Source organism: Bombina bombina, chromosome 4 (genome assembly GCF_027579735.1).
Source record: "Bombina bombina isolate aBomBom1 chromosome 4, aBomBom1.pri, whole genome shotgun sequence".
Classification (NCBI taxonomy): Eukaryota; Metazoa; Chordata; class Amphibia; order Anura; family Bombinatoridae; genus Bombina; species Bombina bombina.
This window is the reverse complement of record NC_069502.1, coordinates 890,976,042-890,990,690: the sequence shown is the minus strand read 5'-3', so window position 1 is coordinate 890,990,690 and position 14,649 is coordinate 890,976,042. Positions and strand designations below refer to the sequence as shown.

The 14,649-nt window shown below is 41.6% G+C and overlaps 1 protein-coding gene across 1 annotated transcript in view; it reads left to right on the top strand.

Moving 5' to 3' along the window:
• SYNE1 (spectrin repeat containing nuclear envelope protein 1) overlaps positions 1-14,649 on the top strand; it is a 780,519-nt gene that overhangs the window by 463,960 nt on the left and 301,910 nt on the right. The window contains 2 exon segments of the mRNA XM_053711805.1: positions 11,841-11,985; positions 13,367-13,585. Coding sequence (XP_053567780.1) covers positions 11,841-11,985; positions 13,367-13,585 — 364 coding nt within the window.

Sequence of the window (14,649 nt, the reverse complement as noted above, 5' to 3'; positions counted from 1 at the left end):
CCGTGCACTGCTTAAGGAGGTGTTATCTACTCTGGATGATTGTGACAATTTGGTCATTCCAGAGAAATTATGTAAGATGGACAGGTTCCTAGAGGTTCCGGTGCCCCCCGACGCTTTTCCTATACCCAAGCGGGTGGCGGACATAGTAAATAAGGAGTGGGAAAAACCCGGCATACCTTTTGTTCCTCCCCCTATATTTAAGAAATTATTTCCTATGGTCGACCCCAGAAAGGACTTATGGCAGACAGTCCCCAAGATCGAGTTGTGCTTTCAAAAGATCCTATGGATAAAAAATTGGAAGGTTTGCTTAAAAAGATTTTTGTACAGCAAGGCTACCTTCTACAACCAATTTCATGCATTGTTCCTGTCACTACAGCAGCGTGGTTCTGGTTCGAGGAACTAGAAAAGTCGCTCAGTAGAGAAACTCCATATGAGGAGGTTATGGACAGAGTTCACGCACTTAAATTGGCTAACTCTTTTATTTTAGATGCCGCTTTGCAATTAGCAAGATTAGCGGCGAAAAATTCAGGGTTTGCTATCGTGGCGCGCAGAGCGCTTTGGCTAAAGTCTTGGTCAGCGGATGTGTCATCCAAGACAAAATTGCTTAACATCCCTTTCAAAGGTAAAACTTTATTTGGACCTGATTTGAAAGAGATTATTTCAGACATCACTGGGGGAAAGGGCCACGCCCTTCCACAGGATAGGTCTTTTAAGGCTAAAAATATGCCTAATTTTCGTCCCTTTCGCAGAAATGGACCAGTCTCTAATTCTGCATCCTCTAAGCAAGAGGGTAATGCCTCACAACCCAAACCAGCCTGGAAACCAATGCAAGGCTGGAACAAGGGTAAGCAGGCCAAGAAGCCTGCCACTGCTAACAAAACAGCATGAAGGAGTAGCCCCCGATCCGGGACCGGATCTGGTGGGGGGCAGACTCTCTCTCTTTGCTCAGGCTTGGGCAAGAGATGTTCAGGATCCTTGGGCGCTAGAAATAGTTTCTCAAGGTTATCTCCTGGAATTCAAGGAACTACCCCCAAGGGGAAGGTTCCACAAGTCTCACTTATCCTCAAACCAAATAAAGAGACAGGCATTCTTACATTGTGTAGAAGACCTGTTAAAGATGGGAGTGATACACCCAGTTCCAATAAAGGAACAAGGAATGGGATTTTATTCCAATCTGTTCGTAGTTCCCAAAAAAGAGGGAACGTTCAGACCAATTTTGGATTTGAAGATCCTAAACAAATTTCTCAGGGTACCATCGTTCAAAATGGAAACTATTCGAACGATTCTACCTACCATTCAGGAAAGTCAATTTATGACTACCGTGGACCTAAAGGATGCGTACCTACATATTCCTATCCACAAAGAACATCATCAGTTCCTAAGGTTTGCTTTTCTGGACAAACATTACCAGTTTGTGGCTCTCCCACTCAGATTAGCCACTGCTCCAAGGATTTTCACAAAGGTGCTAGGGTCCCTTCTAGCGGTTCTAAGACCAAGGGGCATTGCAGTAGTACCTTACTTGGACGACATTCTAATACAAGCGTCGTCCCTGTCAAAAGCAAAGGCTCATACGGACATCGTTCTAGCCTTTCTCACATCTCACGGATGGAAGGTGAACAAAGAAAAGAGTTCTCTGTCCCCGTCAACAAGAGTTCCCTTCTTGGGAACAATAATAGATTCCTTAGAAATGAGGATTTTTCTGACAGAGGTCAGAAAATCAAAACTTCTAAGCTCTTGTCAAGTGCTTCATTCTGTTCCTCGTCCTTCCATAGCGCAGTGCATGGAAGTAGTAGGATTGATGGTTGCAACAATGGACATAGTTCCTTTTGCACGAATTCATCTAAGACCATTACAACTGTGCATGCTCAAACAGTGGAATGGGGATTATACAGACTTGTCTCCAATGATTCAAGTAGATCAAAAGACCAGAGATTCACTCCGTTGGTGGCTGACCCTGGACCATCTGTCCCAGGGAATGAGCTTCCGCAGGTCAGAGTGGGTCATTGTCACGACCAACGCCAGTCTAGTGGGCTGGGGTGCGGTCTGGGAATCCCTGAAAGCTCAGGGTCTATGGTCTCGGGAAGAGTCTCTTCTCCCGATAAACATTCTGGAACTGAGAGCGATATTCAATGCTCTCAGAGCTTGGCCTCAACTAGCAAAGGCCAAATTCATAAGGTTCCAATCAGACAACATGACGACTGTTGCATATATCAATCATCAGGGGGGAACAAAGAGTTCCCTGGCGATGAAAGAAGTGACCAAAATAATTCAATGGGCGGAGGATCACTCCTGCCACTTGTCTGCGATCCACATCCCAGAAGTGGAAAATTGGGAAGCGGATTTTCTGAGTCGTCAGACATTTCATCCGGGGGAGTGGGAACTCCATCCGGAAATCTTTGCCCAAATAACTCAATTATGGGGCATTCCAGACATGGATCTGATGGCGTCTCGTCAGAACTTCAATGTTCCTTGCTACGGGTCCAGATCCAGGGATCCCAAGGCGACTCTAGTAGATGCACTAGTAGCACCTTGGACTTTCAACCTAGCTTACGTATTCCCACCGTTTCCTCTCATTCCCAGGCTGGTAGCCAGGATCAATCAAGAGAGGGCCTCAGTGATCTTGATAGCTCCTGCGTGGCCACGCAGGACTTGGTATGCAGACCTGGTGAATATGTCATCGGCTCCACCATGGAAGCTACCTTTGAGACAGGACCTTCTTGTTCAGGGTCCATTCGAACATCCAAATCTGGTTTCCCTCCAACTGACGGCTTGGAGATTGAACGCTTGATTCTATCAAAGCGTGGGTTTTCAGATTCTGTGATAGATACTCTGGTTCAGGCCAGAAAACCTGTAACTAGAAAGATTTACCATAAAATATGGAAAAAATATATCTGTTGGTGTGAATCCAAAGGATTCCCATGGAATAAGATAAAAATTCCTAAGATTCTCTCCTTTCTACAAGAAGGTTTGGAGAAAGGATTTTCTGCAAGTTCTCTAAAGGGACAGATCTCTGCTTTATCTGTCTTACTACACAAAAGACTGGCAGCTGTGCCAGATGTTCAAGCATTTGTTCAGGCTCTGGTTAGGATCAAGCCTGTTTACAGACCTTTGACTCCTCCCTGGAGTCTAAATCTAGTTCTTTCAGTTCTTCAAGGGGTTCCGTTTGAACCTTTACATTCCATAGATATTAAGTTACTATCTTGGAAAGTTTTGTTTTTGGTTGCAATTTCTTCTGCTAGAAGAGTTTCAGAGTTATCTGCTCTGCAGTGTTCTCCTCCTTATCTGGTGTTCCATGCAGATAAGGTGGTTTTACGTACTAAGCCTGGTTTTCTTCCTAAAGTTGTTTCTAACAAAAATATTAACCAGGAGATAGTTGTACCTTCTTTGTGTTCGAATCCAGTTTCAAAGAAGGAACGTTTGTTACACAATTTGGACGTTGTCCGTGCTCTAAAGTTCTATTTAGAGGCTACTAAAGATTTCAGACAAACATCTTCCTTGTTTGTTGTTTATTCTGGTAAAAGGAGAGGTCAAAAAGCGACTTCTACCTCTCTTTCCTTTTGGCTTAAAAGCATTATCCGATTGGCTTATGAGACTGCCGGACTGCAGCCTCCTGAAAGAATCACAGCTCACTCCACTAGGGCTGAGGCTTCCACATGGGCCTTCAAGAACGAGGCTTCTGTTGACCAGATATGTAAGGCAGCGACTTGGTCTTCACTGCACACATTTGCCAAATTTTACAAATTTGATACTTTTGCTTCTTCGGAGGCTATTTTTGGGAGAAAGGTTTTGCAAGCTGTGGTGCCTTCCGTTTAGGTAACCTGATTTGTTCCCTCCCTTCATCCGTGTCCTAAAGCTTTGGTATTGGTTCCCACAAGTAAGGATGACGCCGTGGACCGGACACACCAATGTTGGAGAAAACAGAATTTATGCTTACCTGATAAATTACTTTCTCCAACGGTGTGTCCGGTCCACGGCCCGCCCTGGTTTTTTAATCAGGTCTGATGAATTATTTTCTCTAACTACAGTGACCACGGTACCATATGGTTTCTCCTATATATATTCCTCCTGTCCGTCGGTCGAATGACTGGGGTGGGCGGAGCCTAGGAGGGACCATGTGACCAGCTTTGCTGGGACTCTTTGCCATTTCCTGTTGGGGAAGAGAATATCCCACAAGTAAGGATGACGCCGTGGACCGGACACACCGTTGGAGAAAGTAATTTATCAGGTAAGCATAAATTCTGTTATATATATATATATATATATATATATATATATATATATACACACACACACCCACACATACATACATACACCCACATATACATACATGCATACACACCCTCACATATACATACATACACATACATACATATATGCATACACATCCTCACATATACATACATACACATACATACATATATGCATACACACCCTCACATATACATACTAAATGCATATTGGCAATCACACACATTCATGCATACACACCCTCACATATACATACATACATATATGCATACACACCCTCACATATACATACACATACATATATGCATACACACCCTCACATATACATACACATACATATATGCATACACACCCTCACATATACATACACATACATATATGCATACACACCCTCACATATACATACACATACATATATGCATACACACCCTCACATATACATACACATACATATATGCATACACACCCTCTCATATACATACACATACATATATGCATACACACCCTCACATATACATACACAAACATACATATATGCATACACACCCTCACATATACATACATACATATATGCATACACACCCTCACATATACATACACATACATACATATATGCATACACACCCTCACATATACATACATACATATATGCATACACACCCTCACATATACATACACATACATATATGCATACACACCCTCACATATACATACACATACATATATGCATACACACCCTCACATATACATACACATACATATATGCATACACACCCTCACATATACATACACATACATACATATATGCATACACACCCTCACATATATATACTACATGCATATGGGCAATCACACACATTCATGCATACACACCCTCACATATACATACTAAATGCATATTGGCAATCACACACATTCATGCATACACACATATACATAACCTATGAAGGTACTGCACTCCCAGGCATAAAGTAAAAACAAAACATTTATTGCATCATATTAAAAGCCCATCACACATGAAGGAACTAAATTCTGTTTCTTCTGTTATGTGTGATCAGTCCACGGGTCATCATTACTTCTGGGATATAACTCCTCCCCAACAGGAAATGCAAGAGGATTCACCCAGCAGAGCTGCATATAGCTCCTCCCCTCTACGTCACTCCCAGTCATTCTCTTGCACCCAACGACTAGATAGGATGTGTGAGAGGACTATGGTGATTATACTTAGTTTTTATAACTTCAATCAAAAGTTTGTTATTTTACAATAGCACCGGAGCGTGTTATTGCCTCTCTGGCAGAGTTTGAAGAAGAATCTACCAGAGTTTTTACTATGATTTTAACCGGAGTAGTTAAGATCATATTGCTGTTTCTCGGCCATCTGAGGGAGGTAAAAGCTTCAGATCAGGGGACAGCGGGCAGATGAATCTGCATTGAGGTATGTAGCAGTTTTTATTTTCTGAATGGAATTGATGAGAAAATCCTGCCATACTGTTATAATGACATGTATGTATACTCTACACTTCAGTATTCTGGGGATGGTATTTCACTGGAATTACTCTGTTAAAAGTACATTAAACCTTTGAATAGGTATTTATTATGTTAAACGTTTTTGCTGGAATGTAGAATCGTTTGCATTTTCTGAGGTACTGAGTGAATAAATGTTTGGGCATTATTTTTCCACTTGGCAGTTGCTTGTTTTAAATTGTGACAGTTTCGTTTCTCTCTCACTGCTGTGTGTGAGGGGGAGGGGCCGTTTTTTTGGCGCTCTTTGCTACGCATCAAAAATTTCCAGTCAGTTACTCTTGTATTCCCTGCATGATCCGGTTCATCTCTAACAGAACTCAGGGGTCTTCAAACTTCTTTGGAGGGAGGTAGATTCTCTCAGCAGAGCTGTGAGACTTATATATTGACTGTGATTAAAAAACGTTGCTCTGTAATTTTTATGTTTCAAATTTAATTATTGTTACTTTACTAAGGGGAACAAACCTTTGCTAAAAGTTGTGTTGTTTTTAAGGATTGATGCTATAACTGTTTTTCAGTTCATTATTTCAACTGTCATTTAATCGTTTAGTGCTTCTTTGAGGCACAGTACGTTTTTGTTAAATAAGATTGTAACCAAGTTGCAAGTTTATTGCTAGTGTGTTAAACATGTCTGATTCAGAGGAAGATACCTGTGTCATTTGTTCCAATGCCAAGGTGGAGCCCAATAGAAATTTATGTACTAACTATATTGATGCTACTTTAAATAAAAGCCAATCTGTACAAATTGAACAAATTTCACCAAACAGCGAGGGGAGAGTTATGCCGACTAACTCGCCTCACGTGTCAGTACCTGCATCTCCCGCCCGGGAGGTGCGTGATATTGTGGCGCCTAGTACATCTGGGCGGCCATTACAGATAACATTACAAGATATGGCTACTGTTATGACTGAAGTTTTGGCTAAATTACCAGAACTAAGAGGCAAGCGTGATCACTCTGGGGTGAGAACAGAGTGCGCTGATAATACTAGGGCCATGTCTGATACTGCGTCACAGCTTGCAGAGCATGAGGACGGAGAGCTTCATTCTGTGGGTGACGGTTCTGATCCAAACAGATTGGATTCAGATATTTCAAATTTTAAATTTAAATTGGAGAACCTCCGTGTATTACTAGGGGAGGTTTTAGCGGCTCTTAATGATTGTAACACTGTTGCAATACCAGAGAAATTGTGTAGGTTGGATAAATACTTTGCGGTACCGGCGAGTACTGACGTTTTTCCTATACCTAAGAGACTAACTGAAATTGTTACTAAGGAGTGGGATAGACCCGGTGTGCCGTTCTCACCCCCTCCAATATTTAGAAAGATGTTTCCAATAGACGCCACCACACGGGACTTATGGCAAACGGTCCCTAAGGTGGAGGGAGCAGTTTCTACTTTAGCTAAGCGTACCACTATCCCGGTGGAGGATAGCTGTGCTTTTTCAGATCCAATGGATAAAAAATTAGAGGGTTACCTTAAGAAAATGTTTGTTCAACAAGGTTTTATATTGCAACCCCTTGCATGCATTGCGCCGATTACGGCTGCGGCAGCATTTTGGATTGAGTCTCTGGAAGAGAACCTTAGTTCAGCTACGCTGGACGACATTACGGACAGGCTTAGAGTCCTTAAACTAGCTAATTCATTCATTTCGGAGGCCGTAGTACATTTAACCAAACTTACGGCTAAGAACTCAGGATTCGCCATTCAGGCACGTAGGGCGCTGTGGCTAAAATCCTGGTCAGCTGATGTAACTTCTAAGTCCAAATTACTTAATATACCTTTCAAGGGGCAAACTTTATTTGGGCCCGGTTTGAAAGAAATTATCGCTGACATTACAGGAGGTAAGGGCCACGCCCTGCCTCAAGACAAAGCCAAGGCTAAGGCTAGACAGTCTAATTTTCGTCCCTTTCGGAATTTCAAAGCAGGAGCAGCACCAACTTCCACTGCACCAAAACAGGAAGGAGCTGTTGCTCGTTACAGACAAGGCTGGAAACCTAACCAGTCCTGGAACAAGGGCAAGCAGGCCAGGAAACCTGCTGCTGCCCCAAAGACAGCATGAACCGAGGGCCCCCGATCCGGGACCGGATCTAGTGGGGGGCAGACTCTCTCTCTTCGCCCAGGCTTGGGCAAGAGATGTTCAGGATCCCTGGGCGCTAGAGATCATATCTCAGGGATACCTCCTAGACTTCAAATTCTCTCCCCCAAGAGGGAGATTTCATCTGTCAAGGTTGTCAACAAACCAGATAAAGAAAGAAGCGTTTCTACGCTGTGTACAAGATCTGTTATTAATGGGAGTGATCCATCCGGTTCCGCGGTCGGAACAAGGACAAGGGTTTTACTCAAACCTGTTTGTGGTTCCCAAAAAAGAGGGAACTTTCAGACCAATCTTGGATTTAAAGATCCTAAACAAATTCCTAAGAGTTCCATCGTTCAAAATGGAAACTATTCGGACAATCTTACCCATGATCCAAAAGGGTCAGTACATGACCACAGTGGACTTAAAGGATGCTTACCTTCACATACCGATTCACAAAGATCATTACCGGTATCTAAGGTTTGCCTTCTTAGACAGGCATTACCAGTTTGTAGCTCTTCCATTCGGATTGGCTACGGCTCCAAGAATCTTCACAAAGGTTCTGGGTGCCCTTCTGGCGGTACTAAGACCGCGAGGAATTTCGGTAGCTCCGTACCTAGACGACATTCTGATACAAGCTTCAAGCTTTCAAACTGCCAAGTCTCATACAGAGTTAGTTCTGGCATTTCTAAGGTCGCATGGATGGAAAGTGAACGAAAAGAAAAGTTCTCTCTTTCCTCTCACAAGAGTTCCATTCTTGGGGACTCTTATAGATTCTGTAGAAATGAAGATTTATCTGACAGAAGACAGATTAACAAAACTTCTAAATGCATGCCGTGTCCTTCATTCCATTCAACTCCCGTCAGTAGCTCAATGCATGGAGGTGATCGGCTTAATGGTAGCAGCAATGGACATAGTACCCTTTGCACGTCTACATCTCAGACCGCTGCAATTGTGCATGCTGAGTCAGTGGAATGGGGATTACTCAGACTTGTCCCCTACTCTGAATCTGGATCAAGAGACCAGAAACTCTCTTCTATGGTGGCTTTCTCGGCCACATCTGTCCAGGGGGATGCCATTCAGCAGGCCGGACTGGACAATTGTAACAACAGACGCCAGCCTACTAGGTTGGGGCGCTGTCTGGAATTCTCTGAAGGCTCAGGGACAATGGAATCAGGAGGAAAGTCTCCTGCCAATAAACATTCTGGAATTGAGAGCAGTTCCCAATGCCCTTCTGGCTTGGCCCCAGTTAAAAACTCGGGGGTTCATCAGGTTTCAGTCGGACAACATCACGACTGTAGCTTACATCAACCATCAAGGAGGGACAAGAAGCTCCCTAGCAATGATGGAAGTATCAAACATAATTCGCTGGGCAGAGTCTCACTCTTGCCACCTGTCAGCAATCCACATCCCGGGAGTGGAGAACTGGGAGGCGGATTTCTTGAGTCGCCAGACTTTTCATCCGGGGGAGTGGGAACTTCATCCGGAGGTCTTTGCCCAAATACTTTGACGTTGGGGCAAACCAGAGATAGATCTCATGTCGTCTCGCCAGAACGCCAAACTTCCTCGCTACGGGTCCAGATCCAGGGATCCGGGAGCGGTTCTGATAGATGCTTTGACAGCACCTTGGAACTTCGGGATGGCTTATGTGTTTCCACCCTTCCCGCTGCTTCCTCGATTGATTGCCAAAATCAAACAGGAGAGAGCATCAGTGATTCTAATAGCGCCTGCATGGCCACGCAGGACTTGGTATGCAGATCTAGTGGACATGTCATCCTGTCCGCCTTGGTCTCTACCTCTAAGACAGGACCTTCTGATACAGGGTCCATTCAAACATCAAAATCTAACTTCTCTGAAGCTGACTGCTTGGAAATTGAACGCTTGATCTTATCAAAACGTGGTTTTTCTGAGTCGGTTATTGATACCCTGATACAGGCTAGGAAGCCTGTTACCAGAAGGATTTACCACAAGATATGGCGTAAATACCTATACTGGTGCGAATCCAAAGGTTACTCCTGGAGTAAGGTTAGGATTCCTAGGATATTGTCCTTTCTACAAGAAGGTTTAGAAAAGGGTTTATCGGCTAGCTCATTAAAGGGACAGATCTCAGCTCTGTCCATCTTGTTACACAGGCGTCTGTCAGAAAATCCAGACGTCCAGGCCTTTTGTCAGGCTTTAGCTAGGATCAAGCCTGTGTTTAAAACTGTTGCTCCGCCATGGAGTTTAAACCTTGTTCTTAACGTTCTACAAGGAGTTCCGTTTGAACCCCTTCATTCCATTGATATAAAGTTGTTATCTTGGAAAGTGTTATTTTTAATGGCTATTTCTTCGGCTCGGAGAGTCTCTGAGTTATCAGCTTTACATTGTGATTCTCCTTATTTGATTTTTCATTCAGATAAGGTAGTTCTGCGTACAAAACCTGGGTTCTTACCTAAGGTAGTCACTAACAGGAACATCAATCAAGAGATCGTGGTGCCTTCCCTGTGCCCGAATCCTTCTTCAAAGAAGGAACGTCTTCTACACAATCTGGATGTAGTTCGTGCCCTCAAGTTCTACTTGCAGGCAACTAAGGATTTTCGACAAACGTCTTCCCTGTTTGTCGTGTACTCTGGTCAGAGGAGAGGTCATAAGGCTTCGGCTACCTCTCTCTCCTTCTGGCTTCGTAGCATAATTCGTTTAGCCTATGAGACTGCTGGACAGCAGCCTCCTGAAAGAATTACAGCTCATTCTACTAGAGCTGTGGCTTCCACTTGGGCCTTTAAGAATGAGGCCTCTGTTGAACAGATTTGCAAGGCTGCAACTTGGTCTTCGCTTCATACTTTTTCCAAATTTTACAAATTTGACACTTTTGCTTCTTCGGAGGCTATTTTTGGGAGAAAGGTTCTTCAGGCAGTGGTTCCTTCTGTATAATGAGCCTGCCTATCCCTCCCGTCATCCGTGTACTTTTGCTTTGGTATTGGTATCCCAGAAGTAATGATGACCCGTGGACTGATCACACATAACAGAAGAAAACATAATTTATGCTTACCTGATAAATTCCTTTCTTCTGTTGTGTGATCAGTCCACGGCCCGCCCTGTTTTTTAAGGCAGGTAAATATCTTTTAAATTATACTCCAGTCACCACTTCACCCTTGGTTTCTCCTTTCTCGTTGATTCTTGGTCGAATGACTGGGAGTGACGTAGAGGGGAGGAGCTATATGCAGCTCTGCTGGGTGAATCCTCTTGCATTTCCTGTTGGGGAGGAGTTATATCCCAGAAGTAATGATGACCCGTGGACTGATCACACAACAGAAGAAAGGAATTTATCAGGTAAGCATAAATTATGTTTTTACGCGTTTCACATTGAATAGTGCTTAATCATAAACATTACCTGTTTTATTTTTTTTTAAATTATGCTTGTTTCTACAAACTGGTGGTTTGGAAGTTCTACATCCTGGTAACTCCCATTTAAAAATATTGTAAGCAATGTTTGTCAGCAATAATTATTTCTTGTTAACATTTGAACTGTCTTTCCAAAAATATGTTTTTTATGCAGTGCTAGGATGATGATTTGAGTGCCAAATCACACTGGCTCCAAAACAAAATGAAGTACTTTTTTATGTTTTCTTTCAAATTTAAAGGTATGCTTGATTATTGGTATATTTAGAAGCTTCTGGATTCTTTAACCCTTTTGTTGCTACTAACATAGGCCCTCACTTTTGGGAGCCCTAAGCATATACCTAAATATGAAGAGCTATCTGTGAAGGGATACAGGATGTACCATAATAAGTTAAGCAAAATGATATCATGTGACCATTCAAGATGATTGCACTAGGCAGATGCCTGAATTGCATAATGAGAAATCTGGCTCTGATTCTGATTTTTAAGAGTAATCAATTAACTTTGTCGTTGCCAGAGAGGTCTGCATCTTAATACAAAAGATGCACAAGATTGTATGATAGTGTATTATATGTCAGGGCATTTGCATTGCTTAAAATGTTTTTCATTTCATTTTTAAGATGTGGTGTACAGTGGCATGCATACCAAGAGGAAAGGCACAACGTAATAATGTCTTTGAATGAAGCTGAAAAGAAGTTATCTACATTTTCTTTGGGTAAAGATACTTCCTTTCACAAAGCAGAAGAAAAGCTTTTCTCACACAGGGTAAGTGTCCTCTTATAGCATTTATATACTTTTAAAGGTTGGATAATATCCCTCATTTTGAGGTAAAAAAATCATTTGTTGGAAGACGCAACAGGCACCTTCCTTAGAAGACTGGCTAGGCAGAACCGCAGAACTCTTTTTAGTGGAAGAATACAGTTTCTATAAAAGAAATAAACTGCCACTGTTTAACGGCGTAAGATTTTTCTGGGAATAATAAAGGGCCACAATAGAAAAAGACTTGCATCCTGAAGCGCACAAACAGGCCCACATTATAGTTCCCTTTTCCCTCCTCTTCAGACTTTTCTCTCTTTTGTCTTTCTCCTGAGGATACGGTACCTAAAGACAATTCTTAGCCAATCAGCAATAGCCCAGGAAGGATTGGATGTAAATATTTACCATACTAAATCCCGGTTATAAATATCCATAGCGTTCCTCAAGCACATATTTGCCTAATTATTCATATAGTTTTATTTCCTTACACCCTATGGAACAGAGGAAACATCTCTCTCCACCTCCATGGTGTGTCGAAGGTCTAGGCTCTTGTTTTACCATATTATTCGTCAATTCTTATCCTAATAACTTGTAGGTTGCGAAAACGTGCACGCTGTTTGTTTGTTTAAAGGGATATGAAACCCTAAAATGTTCTTTTGTGATTCAGACAGAACATACTATTTTATCAAATTTTCTTTGTTCCGATGATATTCTGTGTTGAAGAGATACCTAGGTAGTTATCTGGAGCACTTCATGTGAGGAATTAGTGCTGCCATCTAGGGCTCTTGTAAATGGGTAACATTCGTGCAAAATGGCTGTCATGTAGTGCTCCAGAAATGGGCCGGCTCCTAAGCATACGTCATTGCTGTTCAACAAAAGATACCAAAAGAATGAAGAAAAATGAATAATAGAAAAATGTTTAAAATCATTAAAATAAATGTTGGGTTTCCCTAAAAAGTCAGGGCATTTGCACTGACACATATATAAATATATGCTCTTTAAGCTTAAAGGGACATGAAAAACAAAAAAATTCTTTCATGATTCAGATATTTCTATTACTTACTATATTGAATTTGCTTCATTCTCTTGGTATCCTTTGTTTAAAGAAACAGCAATGCACATGGGTAAGCCAATAAAATGAGGCATATATGTGCAGCCACCAATCAGCAGCTCCTGAAGCTACCTATGTATGCTTTTCAATAAAGGATACCAAGAGAAAAAAATAAATCAGATAATAGAAATAAAGTTTCAGCCTTTACATCACAGCACTGCAAAATAATCGGAGCATTGTAATGTTTACAAGTATGCGAATGTTCATGAACTCGCGTATCCAATTAAACTGTCTTTTAAATTTTAAAATTTCCATTATGGTTTTCATATCTTTTTACAGTCTCTTGTGTCCTTGGTGAATTCATTTCATGAGAAAATCACATCACTTGAAGAAATGGCCTCTGCAATGGAGAAACTAGGGAATAATTCGACCAAAGCGGCCATAAGCAAATCAATGACAACCGTATGGCAGCGATGGACCAGGCTTCGTAGCATAGCTCGCGAACAGGAAAAGATCATGGAGGAGTCGGTGCACGAATGGAAAGAACTGGACAACAAGGTAAACTTTACAGCAGTGTAGTTACATAAATTAGTATCTATATATGCATTATTATATGTTTTTCACTTAAAGTAATGGTAAATCCACTAGGAATTACCAGTGCCACAAATAATATACTTCATGCTGAAATGTCCTTTATTTGCCTGCAGCTTATGCTATGATGAGCGCCTCAGGCCTCCTGTGGCAGAACACAATTTTATCAATGAGGTAGCGTTTCCACCTCTTAGCCAATAGCCGTGCGGGCCAGTTGGCATTATGCTAGATGGCTAGCATGCTATTGGCTCACATCACCTTATAGATAAATAGCTTTCTGCCGTGGGCGGCCTGAGGCACTCAGCGCAGCATAAGCTGCAGGCAAATAAAGGAGCTTGAGGTTTTCAGCATGAGGTTTTTTATACTTACTGACTGAAATCCCCCTTATTTGTAGCACTGGTAAATCCTAGCGCATCAAAAATGCTAAGATTTACCATTACTTTAAAGTGATGTGAAAGTCAAACTTAAACTTTCATGGTTCAGATAGAACATACAATTTTAAAAGATGGTTCAAATTACTTCTAAAATCAAATTTGTATTGTGTTATTGATATAATTTGTTGAAAAACATACCTAGGTAGGCGCAGGATCTGCAATGAGATACTTGGAGCTAGCTAATGATTGGTGTTTGAATATACCTCTCATTATTGGCTCACTAGATGCGCTAATTTAGATGCACCTGGGGCTGACTTTAGCTATGTCTTTACCCCCCTCCTAACACATTAGAGCGTTTTATTTGCACTTTAATATCTTTTTAAAGGGACATCGAATCAAATAAATGTATGATACATACTAATAAGCAGCAATTAATCATGCTAAACATATTTTTGTATGGGGAAAAAAATGTTATGTTAAAAAATTATATATTTTACAAAGAAAAATATTTATATTGAATGCTCTATCTGAATCATGAAAAAATGGACATGAAACCCAAAATTTTCCTTTCATGATTTTGAAAGAGCAGGCAATTTTAATCAACATTCCTATTTACTTCAATTATCTAATTTCCTGTGTTCTCTTGGTATCCTTTGT